The sequence below is a fragment of the Hypanus sabinus genome, chromosome 4 (assembly GCF_030144855.1).
Source record: "Hypanus sabinus isolate sHypSab1 chromosome 4, sHypSab1.hap1, whole genome shotgun sequence".
NCBI lineage: Eukaryota > Metazoa > Chordata > Chondrichthyes > Myliobatiformes > Dasyatidae > Hypanus > Hypanus sabinus.
This window is the reverse complement of record NC_082709.1, coordinates 184,760,630-184,783,810: the sequence shown is the minus strand read 5'-3', so window position 1 is coordinate 184,783,810 and position 23,181 is coordinate 184,760,630. Positions and strand designations below refer to the sequence as shown.

The window sequence follows — 23,181 nt, the reverse complement described above, 5'->3', positions numbered from 1 at the left end:
GTCCAAACCATGCTGGTTCAGTCTCTTGGTTCCTCCTTCCTTTCTCCTGCCACTCTTTCTCTCTCCGACACTCGCCCCTATCCCCACATGTGCTTCATAAAACCTTGATATCCTTCACAATAGCCATGCAAGCTGATAGGCTTGTAAATAAGGTGTACAGCATGCTTTCCCTTATTAGTCAAGGCATCGAATTTAAGAGTCAGAAAGTTCTGTTGCGGATTTGTGGAACTCTGGTTAGGCTGCATCCAGAGAACTGTGTACAGCTTTGGTCATCCCCATTATAGGAAGCACGTGGAGAGTGCCTGGATCACAGGGAATGGGCTATAAATGGACAAACTACACTTGTTTTCACTGGAGTGTGGGGTCTGAAGGGAGGCAGGAGCAAAGTTTATAAGAATATAAAATGAGAAGATAGGCCATCAATATCTTTATTAATACGGTTGTGCTTGATATTGAGGGAGAGTGCAGAGAGCACAGCAGCATGCAGGCTATTCAACTGAAATTTATTTCATTTCATTGTAAAATCTTTTTACTAATTATTATTGAAGATTAACAAAAAAATACATTAAGTCAATATGTCATTATATACAATAAAGAATTAAATTAGCAAATAACCGATTAACAAAGCTAAGCAGTATGTCAATAATAAGAGAAAATAAGTGTTAATATGTTTTTTTTTCAGTTTTTTTTTTGAGCACCTCCGCTCCGTCTGCCACAAGAGACAGGATCTCCCAGTTGCCACCCACTTCAACTCTCCTTCACATTCCCATTCAGACATGTCCATACATGGCCTCCTCTACTGCCATATGAGGCCAAACTCAGGTTGGAGGAGCAACACCTCATATACCGTCTGGATAGTCTCCAGCCCCTTGGTATGAACATCAAATTCTCCAACTTCTGGTAATTCCCTCCCTCTCTCTTCCCCCATCACACTTTCACTCTGCCTCCTCTTCTAGCTGCCTATCTCATGATTCTGCCTTCTTCTACTACCCATAGTGCTTTCCCCTTACATTCCTTCTTCACCTCTCCGGCCTATCCCCTCCCTGCTTCCCCTTCCCCATCCCTTGATCTTTCCTCTGATTGGCTTTTCACCTACACTTTCCTCCTCCCTAACCTTCTTTATAGGACCCCTGCCCCCTACTTCAGTCCTGACGAAGGATCTCGGCCCAAAACATTGACTGCTCCTTTCAACAGATGCTGCCCGACCTGCTGAGTTCATCCAGCTTGTTGGTACGTGTTGAAAATTCACACTTCTTTTTGCTTAGGGTGATTCCAGCCTGTTTCGGCTTCTCCAAGACAGCTTCCACTCAGTTGTCATGTTCCTCACTTCAGCCTCCAAAGATGCGTATACCATCCATGTGGCAGACTACTCATTCCAATCCATCCAAAATTTGACTCATCCTCATCTGAAAGACTTGAACGGCTGATTGAGACGCCAAAAGGGAGTCTCTTGAAGGCTTAGTGTCCATAAGGCATGATAAAGGTTGAGCTTCTGGGACTCAAGGAGTTAAATGGATCTGCCAGAATCCTGAGTATGCATCTAGTTTGGTGAAGAACTTTGCTGCACCCAGCATACTCAATATGTGCTCAACAGAGGGCAGAATAAACATCTCCCACCTCACTGTGTCATTAGGTTTTGTTAGATGATCATTACAGATCCTCACTGTGGCATCTGGCTTGGGGACAGGAACAATACCCACACACCATCAATCAGTCCATGCCCTCTAGTTATGCTGCCAGGTGCCTTCATTCTCTCAAGTTTAGCTTTGACTTTGTTCCCATACTAATGGGACTGGTATACACCTCGCTGTGGTTAGAGAGTAGAGCCTCTCTCCTGGCCTCAATTAGATAAAGCACTCATCTTTCAGAACCCTCAGGGTAGTGAACAATACAATTCTGTGTATTCCTCCTGTCACTGAACATTGTAAAGCAAATCCTACCTTGCAATGAAGTTAAACTTCTCGATGACATGTTGTGGTGAGAAGAGGTTCTGAACAACATAGACATCCTCTTTTAAGTGTTTCTCATTTTTACAGATGGAAGTAATAACATTCCTTTCACACTGAGCTGATGTTTCCCTGGTCCCATGAGCACTTCCTTTGCTGGGTTTAGCGTAATGCCTGTTTTCTTTTCTGAACAGATACCTGGGGATGACCCAGTGTCCATTTTGAACATCAGTACCTCATTTTGCAAATGAACCACAGTACTCCAGCACTGTCTAATTGAATACAGTGCCCAAGGAAAGCTCTCTCTTTCTCCGAATCATGGCCTTCTTTCACCTCCTGAAAATCGTTTTTGAGTGAAACAGGCTTTTATAATGGCCAAATCGAATGCCTTTCACTTCTTTTACTAGATCCTTGATGCATCTCCTCCAGTTGGACAATTTACCAGCTCTTTATTTCGCTTCTCTGTTTTGTTTGAGCTAAGCTCTGCTGTCACCTCTTTCTGTAGTTTTCCGACTGCACCTTGTTTGTACCCTTCTTTTCGTACACCTTCTAGCTTTACCTCAGCATCGTATCTGTTCCCAAGTTCTGCCTGCTGCTGATGAACAATCTCACTCTGCCCATCATAAAAACTTTCTCTAGTGTCAGATTTGCCTGCAACTGAAGTCTCTCTTCCAATTTGGTATCTAGTAGCCCGGCAACAATCCTGTGTCCAAAGTTGCACACGAAATGCTACAGGAACTCAGCAGGCCAGACAGCATCAGGTGTTGCTTTGGATTTCCATCATCTGCAGATTTTCTCGTGTCTGTCTCTCATGAGCTCATCTCTCAGATTTCCATATGCACAGTTGTCTGACAGGGCAGACAATGCTGTGATGAAGTCATTTACACTTTCATCTGGCTCCTGGTTTCTGGAGTCGAACTTTGCCCTTTGCCACTTTGTTGTGAAATTTTCGTTGAAATTCTCCTGCACCATTTTATACTCCTTTCTTAGAGCATCTGTCAGTCCTAAACCATCCATGATGTCATATGCTTTGTCTCCCATGTAGTATATCAGTGATGCTGTTCTGAAGCCCAAGTGGACTGCTTGCAGTCCTAAATCTCTCAACATGTCTGAGCCATTTCTCAAGATCCCCTGGTTTAGAGAAATGCTATGGGGCATTTAAGAGGCTCTCAGATGGCCACCTGAATATGCAGAGGATGATGGGAGAGGGACCACATGCAGGTAGAAGGGATTAGGTACCATTAGCTTAATCAGTTTGATACATCACGGGCCAACTGTCAGTCCACCTGACTCTGTGTCTCAAGGTGAGCACCAGGAAAGGCCAGGGTTTATGCTCCGATGTTCTGGCTTTATCAGAACAAATTCCTTCCTTCCCTCAGCCTCACTGAATTTCCTGAGTAGCCTCACTAGTGAGGTTCAGAAATGCCCAGGTAAGTCAGGGCATCATGTCCAATGTCGTCATGGGGATGAACTGATCACTCCCATGGCAAACAGATGATGATCACAATATCATCCAGGATACAGACCAAGTGGTTCAGCTTTCCCATTCTCTCTACTTCAAGACACAGCCAGCTCCATCATGGAAACAACCCTCCTCACCATTCAGCCGGTATCCATCACTAAAGACCCTCATCACCTGGGACATGCCCTCTTCTCGTTACTACCATCAAGGAGTAGGTAGAGGAACCTGAAGACACACACAATGATTCAGGAACAGCTTCTTGCCCTCTGCCACCAGAATTCTGACTGGTTCATGAACAAATGAACACTACCTGATTATTCCTTTCCTTGCAATATTTATTTTGTAATTTGTAATAATTTTATATCTTTGCACTGTATTGCTGCCACAAAACAACAAATTTCACATCATCTATGTCAGTTACAATGAACCTGATTCTAATTCTGATATCCACCACTCCAAAGAAAATCCTCTTTAAATCCAGTTGTGCAGTTTTCCCTACCTTTACTTCAATTTCTGATTGCTTCAGATCTTCCTGTTCACGTGACCATTCTTTCTGAATCGTTTGAATATTCTCAACACTGTTCTTCAACTTCTCCTGGAAAATAAAAAAAGACAGAAGTACTTCAGTCAGCAAGTTTCTCTAGAGGAACTCAGAATGAAAGCTGGCACACTCTCGTATGATGCTTTGAGGACGCCATTGAGACGAGGACAGCATGAATCACATCTCGGTAAGATGGCAGTATGCTCAGATGCAGCAGCTTCTACGGAGCCAACCAAAGGTGTTACTATCTTTTTCAGGCATTTTATTTTACAATCAGAAGTCCCTGCTGGATTTTAAGAACATAAGGTAATGCAGGTCTAGCCCAGCGGCGACTTGCTCATTGGCGGAGAATCTTAAGGAGCTGGACAAGGTGCAGTTCGTGCTGTTGCCTGCATCAGAGAGGCGTCGGAGTCAGTGTGTATAGTCGGTGTACAGTCTAACAGTGAGTACTCGTCTTAGTCACTTTTCTTGTGATCAAAAGACCCTGTTGGACGTTGGTAATGTGGTATACAGAATGTCTGGTTCAATGGTTTATTGGCGGGCAGCAGGGGAATGAGACCTCAGATTAGGGCTCAAGCTGTGATATCTCCTGTCTGCAGCTGTCCAAGAGAGAGGCACAGAGGTGGTGGGGTGCAGTGTCAGTGCTGCCCCTAGTGTTCATTCAGCAGAAGACAAGCTGTATTGTGTTTGAATGTAGCCTGTTGCAATATTCATGGACTCAGGGACTTGGACTATATATCTTTTCTCATGACTATATTTTACTGCTGTCTTAAATGTGTGATATGTGCCTTGTGCCATTTATGACTGTTGATATTGCGTGCTGTACCTTTGTCCTGGAGTAATACTGTTTTGTTTAGCTGTATTCACGGGTATTCATGGATGGTGGAATGACAATTAAGCTTGAAATTAGCTTTCACTATTAAAGCAACTAATCTGCATGCTGTTGAAAAATCTAATGATGAGAGTGACACAGGACTAAGTAGCCTTTAGAGTTACAGTGTGAAAACAACAACAGACAAGCAATATGGCTTACACTAGAAGTGAACAGCAAATTAATGAAAATGGAATTGGACACTGACTCAGCTGTTTCAGTCATTCAACAAAGTGAATGTGATCAGCATTTCAAAGATACTAAACTGAAGCCTGCAGGTATCCAGCAAAGGACTTACACTGGAGGAAAGGTAACTCCGGTGGAAATGGCATGAGTCACAGTGAAATACAATAAACAACAGACCAAATTGAGCTTGTATGTGGTAAAAACAAGAGGGCCAACATTGTGGGGTAACGAGTGGCTGAGAGCACTACCATAAGACAGTAAGATACAGGAGCAGAATTTGGCCATTTGGCCCATTGATTCTGATCCACTATGTCATCCTGGCTGATTCAATTTTCCCCTCAGCCCCAGTCTCCTGCCTTCCTACCATATCCCCTCATGTCCTGACCAATCAAGAATCTATCAACCTCTGCCTTAAATATACATAAAGACTTGGCCTCCACAGCTGCCTGTAGAAACAAATTCCACAGATTCACCAGTGTCTGGCTAAAGAAATTCCTCCTCATTCATTCTAAAAGGACACCCTTCTAATTTGAGGTTGAGTCCGTTGGTCTTAGGTTCTCTCACCATAGGAAACATCCTCTGCACATCCATTCTATCATGGTCTTTTACCATTCAATAGCTTTCGATGAGGTCATCCTTCATTCTTCTGAATTCCAGTGGATACAGGCCCACAGCCAACAAACACTCTTCACATGACAAGCCATTCAATCCTGGAATCATTTTTGTGAACCTCCTTTGAACCCTCTCCAGTTTCAGCACATCCCTTCTCTGATACGGGGCCCAAAACTGCTCACAGCACTTCAAGTGAGGCCTCACCAATGCTTTGTAAAGCTTTACATCCTTGCCTTTATATTTTTGTCCTCTTGAAACCAATGCTAACATTTGCCTTCCTCACCACAGATTCAACCTGCAAATTAACCTTTAGAGAATCCTGCACAAGGACTCCCTAGTCTCTTGGCACCTCAGACTTTTTTGAATGTTCTCTCCAATTAAGAAATAGTCAATCCTTTCATTTTTTTCTACCAAATGCAAGACCATACACACTTCCCGGCAATGTATTCCATCTACCATTTCTTTGCCCATTCTCCTAATCTAAGTCCTTCTGTAGCCTCATTAATTCTTCAAAGCTACATGCCCTTCATATCGTCTGCAAACTTTACAACAAAGCCATCAATTCTATCATTCAAATCATTAACATACAACATTAAAAAATTGGTTCTAACACAGACCCCTGTGAAACACCACAGGTCACCAGCAGCCAGCCAGAAATAGCTCCCTTTATTCCCACTGTCTGCCTCCCACCATCAGCCACTGCTTTATCCATGCTAGAAACTTTCCAGTAATATCATGGGCTCGTAGCTTGTTAAGCTGCCTCATGTGTGGCACTTTATCAAATGCCCTGTGAAAATCCAAGTACACAACATTAATCGATTTTCCTTTGTCTATCCTGTTTGTTATTTCTTCAAATAATTCCAGCAGATTTGTCAAACAGAATTTACCCTAGAGGAAACCATGCTGACTATGGCTTTTTTTATCATGTGCCTCGAAGTATCCTGAGACCTCATTCTTATTTATCAACAGCAACATCTTCCTAAGCACTGAGGTCAGACTAACAGGCCCATACTCTCCTTTCTCCTGTCTCTCTCCCTTCTCGAAGAGTGGAATGACATTACCAATTAAAATTTGATTGAAGATCCGTCCACAATTTGCATGCCACATCCTCTGCAATAGATTCAACAGAGAGTGACTTAAGTACTTGATGATGCCACAGCAGTATTCAAGGATGGTTTGGAAAAATTAATATAAGAATCAACCAAATCCCTCTGCCACCACCATCCTCCATCTTGCCAAACTGGTCCTCATCCTCAACAATTTTTCCTTCAGCTCCTCCCACTTTCTTCACATTCAAGTAGGAGCCATGTGCACCTACAAAGGCCCAGCTATACCTACCTTTTCATTGGCTACTTAGAACAGTCCATGTTCCAAGCCCTTCTCGCTAATGCTCCACAACTCTTCCTCGATTACATTGACAACTGCATGGTTGCTGCTTCATGTGCCAAGCTGAGCTCAATTTTATCAGCTATGCCTCCAACTCCCACCCTGCCCTTAACTTCACTTGGCACATTTCTGATACCTCCATCTTCTTTCTCCATCTCTCTATCTCCATCTTTGGAGACAAACTGTCAATTGACATATTTTATAAACTTACCAATCACCATGGCTAACTTGAATGTGCTTCTTCTAACCTTGTCTCCTGAAAAACAGCTTTTCCCTTTTCACAGTTCCTTCATCCCAGGATGAGGCTTTCCTTTCCAGGACATTAGAGACAGAACCATTGATGCAGCCCTCACCCAAACATCATTTCCCAAATGTCCATACTCACCCTATCTTAACATAGAAAATAAACACATAGTAAACCTACAGCAAAATACAGGCCCTTCGGCCCACAAAGTTGTGCCGACATTTCCTTACCTTAGAAATCACGAGGGTTACTCATAGCTCACTATTTTTCTAAGCTCCATGTACCTATCCAAAAGTCTCTTAAAAGACACTATCGTATCAACTCCACTACCATTGCCAGCAGCCCATTCCATGCACTCACCACTCTCTGAATAAAAAATTTACCCCGACATCTGCTCTGTACCTACTCCCCAGTGTTAGGGGTCACCCTAGATTGGAAAGGGGTCCAGGAGAGACCCTAGGAACTGTGCTGCTATTAAGAGAGAGAGGGGGAGGCATCTAACACAATGAGAGAGAGACAGACAGAAACTGCTCACAAGAATGGTGTTATGGTTCCTCTGCTGATTGTTCACCTTTCTCCGAAGTCACTTGCCTGCCTGTAGAGAGTCTGCAGAATGAGGAGGGCGGAGCTGGTGTCGGCAACATGTGGAGATAAAAAGCAGATCCACTGTTACACACCAGGACACACCACGAGGCACACACAGTGTCGGGCACTGAACGAGCTTTGGGCACCCACGTGAAGGTGGGGTTTTGGAGGATTGATTTGGGGAAATCCAGCAGTGGCTCTCAGTGTGAAAAGGCGTGACCTGTGGGGAATTATTTGTGTGTCCACCCTTCCCTGGGTGATAATTCCACCACTGAAGAACGGTTGTACGAGCTATGGTCATAGTCGGTGACTACAACAGGAAGATTGACAGCAACAGCTCTCTCTCCAACATTACTCCACGAACTACCTCGAACTGAACTGAACTCTCTTCATCGCATCGTAAGACTGTATTCATTTACCCCTAGGTTTGGAGGAGCCTAGTTTCATTCCTATTTCCACACACATATGTATCTATATCATTGCTAACCTGTTTGATTTATTTGCATTTATATGACTGTATTGCTTAGTTTACTAATAAACACTATTAGTTTATAGTAATACCAGGCTCCAGAGTGTTTTCCATTTCTGCTGGTTCATTAACCCAATCACGGGGTATGTGACACCCAGCATCTTAAACCTGTGTCCTCATGTGGCAACCATTTCAGCCCTGGGAAAAAGCCTCTGACGACTCACACGATCAATGCCTCTCATCATCTTATACGCCTCTATCAGGTCATCTCTCATCTTCCGTCACTCCGAGGTGAAAAGGCTGAGTTCAATTAACCTATTCTCACAAGGCATGTTCCCCAAACCAGGCAACATCCTTGTAAATCTCCTCTGCACCCTTTCTATGGCTTCCACATCCTTCCTGTAGTGAGGTGACCAGAACTGAGCACAGTGCTCCAAGTGGGGTCTGACCAGGCTCCTATATAACTGCAACATTACCTCTTGGCTCCTAAATCCAATTCCAAAATTAATGAAGGCCAATACACCTTCTTAACTACAGAGTCAACCTGCGTAGCAGCTTTGAGTGTTCTTGGACTCGGACCCCAAGAACCCTCAATCCTCCATAATACCAAGAATCTTACCATTAATACTATATTATGCCATCATATTTGACCTATCAAAATGAACCACCTCACCCTTATCTGGGTGAAGTCCATCTGCCACATCACAGCCCAGTTTTGCATCACATCAATGTCATGCTGTAACCTCTGACAGCCCTCCACACTATCCACAACACCCCCAACCTTTGTTTCATCAGCAAACTTACTAATCCATCCCTCCACTTCTTCATCCAGGTCATTTATAAAGAGTAAGGGTCCCAGAACAGATCCCTGAGGCACACCACTGGTCACTGACCTCCATGCAGACTATGAACTGTCGACAACCACACTTTCCCTTCTGTGGGCAAGCCAGTTCTGGATCCACAAAGCAATGTCCACTTGGATCCCATGCCTCCCCATCAGCCCTGGGGAAAAGCCTCTGACTATCCACATGATCAATGCCTCTCATTATCTTGTACACCTCTATCAGGTCACCTCTCATCCTCTATAGTTCCAAGGAGAAAAGGCTGAGTTCAATTAACCTATTCTCACAAGGCATGCTCCCCAATCCAGGCAACATCCTTGTAAATCTCCTCTGCACCCTTGCTATGGTTTCCAGTAGTGAGGAGACGAGAATTGAGCACAGTTAACCAAGTGGGGTCTGACCAGGGTCCTATATAGCTGCAACATTACCTCTGTTATGAGTGATGGACAGACCTGATGGACAATGGGGTGCAGAGTTAACCATTCCCCACCCCCCCGAGAAATACGAACTGTTGCTGTTGTTATGCTGCTATTGAGAGAGAGAGATAAAGCCCAGGCAAGAACATCTGCTACAGATAAGAGGGGAGAGAGACTGTTGATTTACTGTATTATGACTCTTCCTGGATTATTTACCTTTCACTACAAGGACTTTACTTTGCTCGTTAACATTCCTCAGGAGATAGGAGGAGTGGCCTGATTTGATGGACACAGTCATTCAGAGTTGATGGATAGCTGAGACCCCGTGAGTGGGGATAAAAGACAGGTCTGGAGAGACACCCTTCAGACACACCAGTGGACACTGACTGAGTGTTGGGAACCCACAGAAAGGTGGGGGCTTCGGAGACCGAACCAGGAGATCGGTCAGTAAAGCTCACAGTGTTACAGCAGGGCCGGTGGGGACTTGTGTGTGTCCACTCATGCCAGAGTGACGAGTCCACCATAGAAGAACGGTTTAGCTGAAGACCACAGGGATCATAACTGAATGACCACAATGACACGACGGATTAAGAAAGCCATAAAAGGTTTGCTTGCCACAGTAGCTGTTGCTCTTACATCTCTCTCGCTCTCTCTCCAACGATTTCAATACAACAACCATAACTACTTCAGCATTTATGAACTGAACTCTATACTTTCCTATGACAATTCATTTACCCCTAGACATCGATAGAGCTTGTTTATTATTGATTATTATTATTCCTACACTTTTAGGTTTATTACTGCTAACTTGTTTTATATGCATATTTGCATTTTTGATATTGTATTGTGTAGTTTACTAATAAACACCTTTAGTTTGGTACCACCAGACTCCAACGGATTCTTCTTTCTCTGCTGGTCAGTCACCCAGTTACGGGGTACGTAACACCTCTCAGCTCTTAAACTCAATCCCACGATTGATGAAGGCCAATGCACCGTATGCCTTCTTAACCCCAGAGTGAACCTGTGTAACAGCTTTGAGTGTCATATGGACTCGGAAGCCAAGGCCCCTCTGGCCTGGCAAGAGTCTTACCATTAATGCTATATTCTGCCATCATATTTGACCTACCAAAATGATCCACTTCACTCTTATCTGGGCTGAACTCCATCTGCCACTTCTCAACTCAGTTTTGCATCCTATCAATGTCCCGCTGTAACCTCTGACAGCCCTCCACACTATCCACAACACCCCCAACCTTTGTGTCATCAGCAAATTTAGTAATCCATCTCTCCACTTCCTCATCTAGGTCATTGATAAAAATCACAAAGAGCAAGGGTCGCAGAACAGATCCCTGAGGCACTCCACTGGTGACCGGCCTCAATGCAGGATATGACCCGTCTGCAACCACTCTTTGCCTTCTGTGGGCAAGCCAGTTCTGGATCCACAAAGCAAAGTCCCCTTGGATCCCATGCCTCCTTTCTTTCTCAATAAGTCTTGCATAGGGGACCTTATCAAATGCCTTGCTGAAATCCATATACACTACATCTACAGCTCTACCTTCATCAATCTGTTTAGTCACATCCTCAAAAAATTCAATCAGGCTTGTAAGGCACAACCTGCCTTTGACAAAGCCATGCTGACTATTCCTAATCATATAATGCCTCTCCAAATGTTCATAATTCCTGCCTCTCAGGATCTTCTCCATCTACTTACCAGTTTTCAACTTATCAACCATTGAAATAAGACTCACTGGTCTATAAACTCACTGGTTCAGGGCTATCTCTACTCCCTTTCTTGAATAAAGGAACAACAGCTGCAATCCTCTGGAACCTCTCCCATCCCCATTGATGACTCAAAGATCATTGCCAGAGGCTCAACAATCTCCTCCCTCACCTCCCACAGTAGCCTGGGGTACATCTCATCCGGTCCTGGCGACTTATCCAACTTGATGCTTTCCAAAAGCTCCAGCACATCCTCTTTCTTAATATCTACATGCTCAAGCATTTCAGCCTGCTGCAAGTCATCACTACAATCACCAAGATTCTTTTCCATAGTAAATACTGAAGTAAGGTATTCATTAAGTACCTCTGCTATTTCCTCCGGTTCCATACACACTTTCCCACTGTCACACCTGATAGGTCCTATTCTTTCATGTCTTATGCTCTTGCTCTTCACATACTTGTAGCATGCCTTGAGGTTTTCCTTAATCCTGCCCGCCAAGGCCTTCTCATGGCCCCTTCTGGTTCTCCTAACATCTTTTTTTAAACTCCTTCCTGTTAGTCTTACTTTCTTCTAGATCTCTAACATTACCTAGCTCTCTGAACCTTTTGTAAGTTTTTCTTTTCTTCTTGACTAGATCCATTACAGCCTTTGTATACCACAGTTCCTGTACCCTACCATAACTTCCCTGTCTCATTGGAAAGTACCTATGCAGAACTCCACACAAATATCCTCCGAACGTTTGCCACATTTCTTCCATACTTTTCCCCGAGAACTTCTGTTCCCAATATAAACTTCCAATTTCCTGCCTGATAGCCTTACTATGATCACTATCTCCAAAATGCTCTCACACTGAGAGATCTGACACCTGATCAGGTTCATTTCCCAATACCAAATCAAGTACAGTCTCTCCTCTTGTAGGCTTATCCACATATTGTGTCAAGAAACCTTCCTGAACACACCGAACAAACTCCACCCCATCTAAACCCCTCACTCTAGGGAGATGCCAATTGATATTTGGGAAATTAAAATCTCCCATCACAACAACTCTTATTATTACACTTTTCCAGGATCTGTTACCCTATCTGCTCCTCAATATCCCTGTTACTATTGGGCGGCCTATAAAAAACACCCAGTAAAGTTATTGACCCCTTCCTGTTCCTAACCTCCACCCACAGAGACTCCATAGACAATCCCTCCATGAGGTCCAACTTTTCTGCAGCCGTGACACTATCTTGATAACAGTGCTACGCCCCCACCTCTTTTGCCTCCCTCCCTGTCCTTTCTGAATCATCTAAAACCCGGCACTTGAAGTAACAATTCCTGTTCCTGAGCCATCCAAGTCTCTGTAATGGCCACCACATCATAGCTCCAAGTACTGAACCACGCTCTAAGCTCATCCGCTTTGTTCACAACACTCCCTGCATTAAAATAGACACTTCTCCAACAGTCTGTCTTAGCGCGTCCCTTCCCTATCACCTGCCTATCCTCCCTCTCACACTGTCTCCAAGCATTCTCTATTTGTGAGCCAACCACCTCTTCCCCGGTCTCTTCAGTTCAGTTCCCACCCCCCAACAATTCTAGTTTAAATTCTCCCCAGTAGCCTTAGTAAACCTCCCCGGCAGGATATTGGTCCCCTTGGGATTCAAGTGCAACCCGTCCTTTTTGTACAGGTCACACCTGCCCCAAAAGAGGTCCCAGCGATCCAGAAATCTGAATCCCTGCCCCCTGCTCCAATCCCTCAGCCACACATTTATCCTCCACCTCCACTGTGTCGGGTGACACAGGCAGTAATCCCGAGATTACTACCTTCGCAGTCCTGCTTCTCCGCTCCCTTCCTAACTCCCTGCAGTCTTTTTTCAGGACCTCTTCCCTTTTCCTACCTATGTCATTGGTACCAATATGTACCATGACCTCTGGCTGTTCTCCCTTCCTCTGCAGAATATCTTGGACGCGATCTGAAACATCTTGGACCCTGGCACCTGGGAGGCAAACTACCATTCGAGTTTCTTTCCTGCATCCACAGAATTGCCTGTCTGACCCCCTAACTATTGAGTCCCCCATCACTACTGCCTTTCTCTTCCCTTCCCTACCCTTCTGTGCCACAGGGCCAGACTCTGTGCTAGAGGCACGGCCGCTGTTACTTCCCCCAGGTAGGCTGTCTCCACCCAACAGTACTCAAACAGGAGTACTTATTGTCAAGGGGTACAGCCACAGGGGTACTCTCCAGTACCTGACTTTTCTCTTTCCTCCTCCTGACTGTGACCTACTTGTCTGTCTCCCGTGGCCCTGGTGTGACCACCTGCCTATAACTCCTCTCTATCACCTCCTCACTCTCCCTAACCAGACAAAGGTCATCGAGATGGATCTCCAGTTCCCTATGTGGTCCCTTAGGAGATACAGCTCGACACACGGGGTGCAGATATGGCCACCCAGGAGGCTGGGAGACTCCAGGACTTCCTACATCTGACACCGAGCACTGAAAACTGCCCCCACACACATACTTCCTCCTTTCCACAATTAACACAGGTAGACCTACCTCACCTCGTTACGACCTAAGCCTGTTAATGCAAAGGCCTACCACTCTGCTACCTCTCACTCTGCTGCCCACTCCGAACGCTGCCCGCTGGATATGGCGGTCTTCTTTTTAAACCTTTCCTGTTCTACTGGCTGACGTCACGTGCCTGCGCAGTCTTGCTTCTATTTTACCCCGAGTAATGAAATGCCTTCGCTCCCGCTACCTAAACAGTGTAAGAGTTCCTCTTGTCCTTACCACCACCCCATGAGCATCAAGATTCAAAACATCATTCTCTGCAACTTCTGCTATCTCCAAAGGGATCCTACTTTCCAACCCCACCCCCCCGCCCTCCCTCCACGATTCTTTTCTCCATTAGTCCCATCCCACTAACTTGCCTCCCAGCACTTACCCCTGCAAGCTGCCCATTCACCTCCATTCAAGGCACCAGCTGTCCTTCCAGATAATGCAGCACTTCATCAGCAGATCTACTGTGGTCGGTGCTCCTGAGGTGGCCTTGGTGAGACCTGTTGTAAGTTGGGTGACCACTTCATCGAGCACCTCCACTCCATTCACCAAAAGCAGAAAATATTGATGGCCAAATATTTTAATTCTGATCTCCCTTCACATTCCATCATGTCAGTCCATGGTCTACTCTTGTGCCACATTGAGGCCAACCTCAGGGAGGACAAGCAACATCTTACATTCCAACCGGGTAGCCTCCAACCTGATGGTATGAATATAGATTTCTCCATCCAGTAAAAATATACTTTCTATCCCCTTCCCCTCTTCTTCTTTTCCACACTCTGGTCTCTTACCTTTTCTCACCTACCAATTACCTACTCCTGGTGCCCCTCCTCATTCTCTTTATCCTATGGTCCTTTCTCCTCTCCTATCAGATTCTTTCCTCTCCAGCCCTGTACCTTTCCCTGGCTTCAACTGTCACCTTCTATCTATTCTCCATCCCCTCCCCTACCTTTATACTCAGGTGTCTTCCTCCTTCCTTTCCAGTCCAGAAGAATGGGCTCAGCCCAAAACATCAACTCTTTATTCATTTCTATAGATGCTGGCTGACCTATGGATTTTCTCCAGCATTTGTGTGTACTGCTTTGGTAAAATAGTGTTAAATGAAAATACCACACCCAAGTTCTACAAAGCCCATCCAGTTCCTTATACAATCTGTGATAAGTAACCAATGAGCTAGATCCCATGGAGGCTGGAGCTATTCTCTCCAAGTTGGAGCAGAGCCCATGGGCAACGCTAGTGGTCCCAGTAGCCAAGAAGAATGGATCTGTCAGGATCTGTGGTGATTTTAAGCTTGCCATCAACCCAGCACTGCAAGTAAATCTATACCCTCTGCCCAGGATCAAGGAACAAATCTTTCAGGAGGGTAACACTTCAGCAAAGTGGACTTAGCTGAGGCCTACCTAAAGATAGAGATGGAAGAAGAGCCCAAAGTGTTTTTCACCATTTACACGCACAAAGGGCTTTATCGCTATAATAAGCTTAATTTTGGAAAAGCATCTGCACCTGCACTCTGGCAGAAAACTATGGACCAGGCACTTGGTACTACCCGGATGACATCATTGTTACCAGTAAGGACGACAAGGAACATCTCCATATTCTCAAAACAGTCTTAAAAAGATGAGAAGATTATGGGCTCAGTGCATGACAATTATGAATTCTTTAAAACAAGCATTGCTTAATCTGATCACACCATTGATGCACAAGGATTATGTAAGTGTGCTGAGAAAGTTCAAGCAGGGCTGGATTTCCCAAGGCCAAAGGATCAAGCCGCTTGCCATGCACTGTTCAGGATGCCAACACGTACAGAAGGTGCCAACAGCCTCTCTATTCCTGGGAGTAGACTTCATCTCCTTGGAAGAGGAGTCATGTGAATTTTGCTGGACACAGATGCCTTGGTAGCAGTGGATGCCACTACAAAGTGACCAGAGGTGTTCCCAGTAGCCTCTACTACAATCGCACACACTGCTGGTGTGCTGAGAAGCCTCTTCTCAAGGACCAGTGTTTCAAAACAATTTGTCAGTGACAATGGACACACCTCACTAAAACTATAAATGAAGTAAGCACATTTATCCCCGGGTTCTTTGTGTTTTTCATTCGATTAGTTTTATGTTTTGGAGTTAAAAAACATGGCACCCACATTACATTCAGGCTCCGTACTCAGCCTGATGGAGCCACACACAAAGGTGGGCCACTGTTATCCAGACACTTGGGCACTGGAGCACGCCTGATCCACAACATCTGGATCCCCAAATACAAGTGAAGACAGCCCGGAGTGGCCACAGCTGCACCAAGTACAACAGCCCTGAGAGCACCTTAAAGCAGGTTCTACGTAGTTATTTATAGGGCGTGCACTCCCAACGATCCCAGTTTCTGTTTTACTTTCCTCGTCTGCTCCAGCCAATTCTTGTTGAACGTGTCGACAAATGCAGGCCACGTCCCCAGCACCTGCACGTAATCTGAGCTGATGGTGAAGGGGACATTGGACTGGCCAGACCAGTGGCTGAAGAAGTGCAGTTAACTTCCTAATCGTAATGCTGACGTCTGGGACGCAGAGGCTAGGAAAGTATTTACTCTTGTTTCCAGTTTCTCCAAAACTGGACTCACCTTGAGTTTGTCCTTCGCCTGCTCCAGACTGAGCAGACTGTGGGACTTGTGATTCCCGACGATGGTGCAGGACATGCACACACACACCTCGTCTTGCTCGCAGTAGAAGTCGAGGGCCTTCCGATGACTTGGGCACTGTCTCCGTGTGAGGTCGGCTGTGGGCTCGATCAAGCAGTGGTCTTTGTAAATTTGCTTCGTCAAGTGCGGCTGCAGGTGGCGGGAGCAGAAGGAGGTTTCACATTTGAGACAGGTCTTCACGGCCTGGGTCGGATTGTCGATACAGTACTCACACATCACGGGGACCGTCTGGGCAGAAGTGGCAGCGACAGGCGGGTGCCGGTTGTATTTCTCCACGATGTTCTGCAGAGTGTGGTTTTTCACGAGGCTGGGTCTGGGTTTGAAGGTCTGACGGCAGTGAGGGCAGCTGACTCCACTCGGAGTCTTTGGATGGTCCCAGGCATCGTTGATACATTTTGCACAGAAACTGTGCTGGCAGGGCAATGCCACGGGGTCCTGGAACAACCCCAGACACACACTACAGGTCAGCTCTTCTGCTAACACCCCTGTCTCCATTCTTCCTACTCGGAGAGAGAAACTATTTTGTTCAGGAATGCATAAACAGACCAGGAAGAACAGCTATTGCAGGAAGTGATTCTACTTCCCTTCAGTTTCAGGGTTGGTCTGAAGTTTAACCCTTTGCGTTCTGTAATAATGTAGCCATATCACATATTAACATGCATATATGTGGAGGTTGGTTTGAGAGTCATCAGACCATAAGACATAGGAGCAGAATTAGGCCATTCAGCCCATTCCATCATGGCTGATCCTGGATCCCACTCAACCACACATACCTGCCTTCTTGTCATATCATTTGATGCCTTGACCGATCAGGAAACAATCAAATTCTGCCTAAATATACACACGGACTTGGCCTCCACTGCAGTCTGTGGCAGAACATTCCACAGATACACTATTTGGGCTAAAAAAAAAAATCTTCCTTACCTTTGTTCTAAAGGGTCACCCCTCAGTTTTGAGGTTTTACCCTCCAGTTCTGAATAGCCACATCCAATCCATCACATCCTTTCTACATTCGGTAGATTCAAATGATATCTCCACGTATTCTTCTAAATTCCAGCAAGTACAAGGCAAATGTTCAAGGGATATTTGTGTAGAGTTGTACGTTCCAATGAGACAGGGATGTTCTGGTCGGGTACAGGAACAGTGGTTTACAAAGGCTGTAATAAATCTAGTCCGGAAGAAAATAAAAGCTTCCAAAAGGTTCAGAGAGCTCGGTAATGTTAGCGATCTAGAAGATTATAAGGCTAACAGGAAGGAGCTTAAAGGAGCCATGAGAAGGCTTTGGCGGGCAGGATTAAGGAAAACCTCAAGGCATTCTACAAGTATGTGAAGAGCAAGAGGATAAGACGTGAAAGAATAGGACCTATCAAGTGTGGCAGTGGGAAAGTGTGTATGGAACCAGAGGAAACAGCAGAGGTACTTAATGAATACTTTACTTCAGTATTCACTATTAAAAAGGATCCTAGTGATTGTAGTGATGACTTGCAGCAGACTGAAAAACTTGAGCATGCAGATATTAAGAAAGAGGATGTGCTGGAGCTTTTGGAAAGCATCGAATTGGATAAGTCACTGGGACCAGATGAGATGTACCCCAGGTTACTGTGGAAGGTGAGAGAGGAGATTGCTGAGCCTCTGGTGATGATCTTTGAATCATCAATGGGAATGGGAGAGGTTCCGGAGGATTGGAGGATTACGGATGTTGTTCCTTTATTTAAGAAAGTGAGTGGAGGTAGCCCAGGAAATTATAGACAAGTGAGTCTTACTTCAGTGGCTGGTAAGTTAATGGAGAAGACCCTGAGAGGCAGGTTTTATGAACATTTGGAGAGGCATAATATGATTAGGAATAGTCAGCATGGCTTTGTCAAAGGCAGGTCTTGCCTTACGAGCCTGATTGAATTTTTTGAGACTGCGACTAAACACATTGATGAAGGTAGAGCAGTAGATGCAATTGGCTTGCCCACAGAAGGCAAAGAGTAGAGGGGTTATATTCTGCATGGAGGTCGGTGATCAGAGGTTTGCCTCAGAGATCTGTTCTGGGACCTCTACTCTTTGTGATTTTTATAAATGACCTGGATGAGGAAGTGGAGGGATGGGTTAGTAAATTTGCTGATGACACAAATGTTGGGGGTGTTGTGGATAGTGTGAAGGGCTGTCAGAAGTTACAGTGGGACTTTGATAGGATGAGAAACCGGGCTGAGAAGTGGCAGCTGGAGTTTAACCCAGATAACTGTGAGGTGGTTTATTTTGGTAGGTCAAATATGAAGGCAGAATATAGTATTAATGGTAAGACTCTTGGCAGTGTGGAGGATCAAATGGTCTGAGTCCATAGGACACTCAAAGTTGCTGTGCAAGTTGACTCTGTGGTTAAGAAGGCATACGGTGCATTGGCCTTCTCCAACCGTGGGAATGAGTTTAAGAGCCAAGGGGTAATGTTACAGCTATATAAGACCTTGGTCAGACCCCCTTGGAATACTGTACTCAGTTCTGGTCACCTCAAAGAAAGGATGCAGAGGAACTTTACAAGGATGTTGCCTGGATTGGGAGCATGCCTAATGAGAATAGGTTGAGTGAACTTGGCCTTTTCTCCTTGGAGCGGCAGAGGATGAGAGGTGATCTGATAGAGGTGTATAAGATGATGAGAGGCATTGATTGTGTGGGTGGTCAGAGGCTGTTTCCCAGGGCTGAAATGGCTAATACAAGAGGACACAAGTTTGAGGTGCTTGGAAGTAGGTACAGAGGAGATGTTGGGTAAGTTTTTTTTTTACGCAAAAAGTGGTGAGTGCATGTAATGGGCTCCAGTGACAGTGGTGGAGGTGGAAACAATAGGGTCTTCTATATGTTATCTCCTTCATTCCCTGAATCATCCTTATGAACCTCCTCTGGACTCTCTCCAATTACAACACATCTTTTCTGCGATATAGAGTCCAAAACTTCAACTATGATAATACTTCAACTGTGGCCTGACTAGTGTCTTGCGAAGGCTTGGCATTATCTCTGCTTTTATATTCTACTCCCCTTGAAATAAATGCCAATGTTGCACTTGCTTTCTTTACCACAGACTCAACCTGCAAATTAACCTTCTGGGAGTAAACACAAAGTACACTGCAGATGCTGTGGTCAAATCAACACATACAAACAAGCTGGAGGAACTCAGCAGGTCGGACAGCATCTGTCCGACCTGAAGTCAACGAGCAGTCGATGTTTCCGGCTGAAACCTGACAAAGGGTCTTGGCCTGAAGCGTTGACTGCTCATTTCCACGGATGCTGTCCAATCTGCTGAGTTCCTCCAGCTTGTTTGTACGTGTTGAACCTTCTGGGAGACTTGCAGGAGGACTCCTAAGTCCCGATACTCCTCTGATGTTTGGATCTTTTCGCCATCTTTCCTGTTCCCATCCCCCTGCCGAATTAGTTTAAAGCCTCCCAATCCTCAGAGATACTGACACGCAGGAACTTTCCACTTCTGGTCCCTCTGTGACGACTAGTGTGTTTTTCCTCATCATACCCTTCCTGAAGTCCACAATCAGTTCTTTGGGCTTACTGATGTTGATGACAGTGGAGCAACGATGTCTGGAGTTTCTGGGAGCAATTCGGAAGGCGCAGTATATATACATCCCAAAGAAGTATTCTAAAGGCAAGATGGCACAACTGTGGCTGACAAGAGAATTCAAAGCCAACAAAAGCCAAAGAGAGGGCATAAAAGAGAGCAAAAATTAAGGGGATTTAGAGGATTGGGAAGCTTTTAAAAATCAACAATGGGCAACTGAAAAAGTAATAAAGGAAGAAAAGATTGAATAAGAAATAAGTTAGCCAATAATATTAAAGAGGATGCCAAAAGTTTCTTCATAAATGTGAAGTGTAAAAGAGAGGCAAGAATACTTATAGGGGTGCTGGAAAATGATGCTGGAGAGGTAGTAATGGGGTCAAGAAAATGGCAGAAGAACTGACTATGTACTTTGCATCACTCTTCACTGTAGAAGACACTGGCATAATCCTAGAAATTCAAATGTGTCAGGAGGTAGAAGTTGCCATTACTAGGGAGAAGGTTCTTGGGAAACTAAATGGTCTAAAGTTAGATAGGTCACCTGGACCAGAAAAACTACACCATAAGGTGGCTGACGAGATTGTGAAGGCATTAGTAATGATCCTTCAAGAATTAATGGATTCTAGCATGGTTCTGGCAGATCATTGCAAAAGTCATGCCACCCTTCAAGAAGTGAAAGAGATGGTAAAAGGAAATTATAGGCCAGTTAGCCTGACCTCAGTTGTTGGGAAGATATTCGAGTCAATTGGTAAGCATGTGGTGTCTTGGTCTTGGAGGCAAATGATAAAATAGACCAAAGTCAGCAGGGTTCCCTGAAGGGAAAATCTTGCTTGACATATCTGTTGGAATTTTTTGAAGAAATAACAAGCAGGATAGACAAAGGAGAATGAGTGGATATTGTGTACTTAGATTTTCAAAAATGCCTTTGACAAAGTATCACACATGAGGCTGCTTATCAAGCTATGAAACCGTGTAAAGAACCTAGCATCAATAGAGCACTGGCTGATTGGCAGGAGGCAAAGAGTGGGAATGACGGGAGCATTTCCTGGCCGGCTGCCGGTGACTGGTGGTGTTCCATAGGGTTTGTGCTGGCACCACTTCTTTTTACATGACAGTGATTTGGATAATGGAATTGATGGCTTTGTGGCCAGGCTTACTAATGATGCAAAGATAGGTGGAGGGACACGCAGTGTTAAGGAAGCAGAGAGGCACAGAAAGACAAACACAATTGGAGAATGGGCAAAGAAGTGGCAGATGTAATAGTGCTGGGAAGTCTATGCTCATACACTTCAGGAGAAGGAAAAAAGGGTAGACTATTTTATAAATGGAAAGAAAATTTAAAAATCTGAGGTGTAACGGGACTTGGAGTCCTCACGTAGGGTTCACTAAAGTGTAATTTGCAGGTTGATTCAGTGATGAAGAAGGAAAATGCAATATTAGCATTCATTTTGAGAGGATTAGAATATAGAAGCAAGTATGTAATGTCAAGGTTTTATAAAGCACTGGTCACGGCTCAGTTGGAGTATTGTGAGCAGTTTTGGGCCCCTTATCTAAGAAAGGATGTGCTGATATTGGAAAGGGTTCAAAGGAGGTTCACAAAGATGATTCTGGAATTGAAAGGCTTATCAAATGAGGAACATTTGATGGTTCTTCACATCTACTCACTGGAATTCAGAAGAACGAGGGAAATCTCAGTGAATCCTATTGAATGTTGAAAAGCTTCTATTGAGTAGATGTGGAGAGGATGTTTCTGATTGTGAGGGTGTCAAAGACAAGAATAGAAGGATGTCCATTTAGAACAGAGGTGAGGAGTAATTTCTTTAGCCAGAGAGTTGTGAATACATGGAACTCATTGCCACAGGCAGCTGTGGATACCAAGTCATTGGGTACATTTATGGCAGATGTTGTTAGATTCATGAAAAGATATGGCGATAAGGCAGGAGAGTGGGACTGAGAATGAAATGGATCAGCCATGATGAAATGGCAGAGCATATTCAATGGACCAAATGACCTAATTTTGCCTCTATGGCTTATGGTCTTCTCTGGGGAGAAGTATGTTCGGCATTCGGATGACATGACCTATTGATTGGAGTTGGGGTTGTTTATCGTGGTGGAGATGCTATTCACAAATACCAATACAGACAACATATACAGAATAATATTACCGAAGTTGACATTACAGGAAGCTCTGTGATGGGAAGCTAAAACTGCATATTGCAATATAGTCTACCTGCCATCAAAGACAAACTATATTCAGAAAGCTGATGGTAAATGGCCAGCAATATCATGAAGGATATTATCAACTCTTAGTTCCTCTCCAATTTGGGAAGAGGCTATGCTGCATCTGCAACAGGACTGCTGGACTCAAACATAGTTACTTCCCTAAGTTGTTGGGCTGATCAATACCTTCAGCCATTAAGCCATCTACCCCTCCCCCCCACATACACATCAGCTACTCCTTTCCAAAGCCCCTCACCACCCTTTATCCCCCTCCCCCCCCACCAAAACCAATGTGGTCTTCTGCTGCTGTAGCCTAAAAATAGAGGACTATTGCTCGGGAAATTCTAGGCAGTTTCTAGAGTAGGTTACGTGGTGGCACAACATTGTGGGCCAATGGGCCAATAATGTGCCGTAGATTCCTATCTTCTATGTTCTAGGTATCTGGGAGGGATGGTAGGTAGAAATGTCAATGTAACACTGTTACAATATGAGTGACTTGGGTTCACAGGATTGGAAATAACTACAGAAACTCGTAAACTCAGCTAGCTCCATCATAGGCGCTTGCCTGCCCAGCATCAATGGACATCTTCAAAAGGCAATGCCTCAAGAAGACAGCATCTGTTATTAAGGACCCCCATCACCAGGAAGTGTTCTCTTCTCATTGCTACCATGAACGAGGTACAGGAGCCTGAAGATACACACTCAATGTGTCAAGAACCATGTTTTCCCCTCTACCATCAGATTTCTGAACATACAATGAACCTATGTACACTACCTCACTGATTTTTGTTCTCTTTTTGCACTACTTATTTATTTTTTATAGATATATATATATTGCTTATTCTAATTTAGTTTTTAAAATTATTATGTATTGCAGTTAACTGCAGCTACATAACAAATTTCATGACATATGGCACTG

At 44.6% G+C, this 23,181-nt stretch overlaps 1 protein-coding gene across 1 annotated transcript in view; it reads right to left on the bottom strand.

The window, feature by feature from the left end:
* The window catches only part of LOC132393569 (E3 ubiquitin/ISG15 ligase TRIM25-like), a 49,062-nt gene extending 31,979 nt beyond the window's left edge, over positions 1 to 17,083 (bottom strand). Inside the window, exons 1-2 of the mRNA XM_059968996.1 lie at positions 16,424 to 17,083; positions 3,908 to 4,003 (exon numbers count right to left, since the gene is read on the bottom strand). Coding sequence (XP_059824979.1) covers positions 3,908 to 4,003; positions 16,424 to 16,996 — 669 coding nt within the window. The 5' untranslated portion in view covers positions 16,997 to 17,083. The remainder of the gene's footprint in view (positions 1 to 3,907; positions 4,004 to 16,423) is intronic.
* Between the last annotated feature and the right edge of the window lie 6,098 nt (positions 17,084 to 23,181).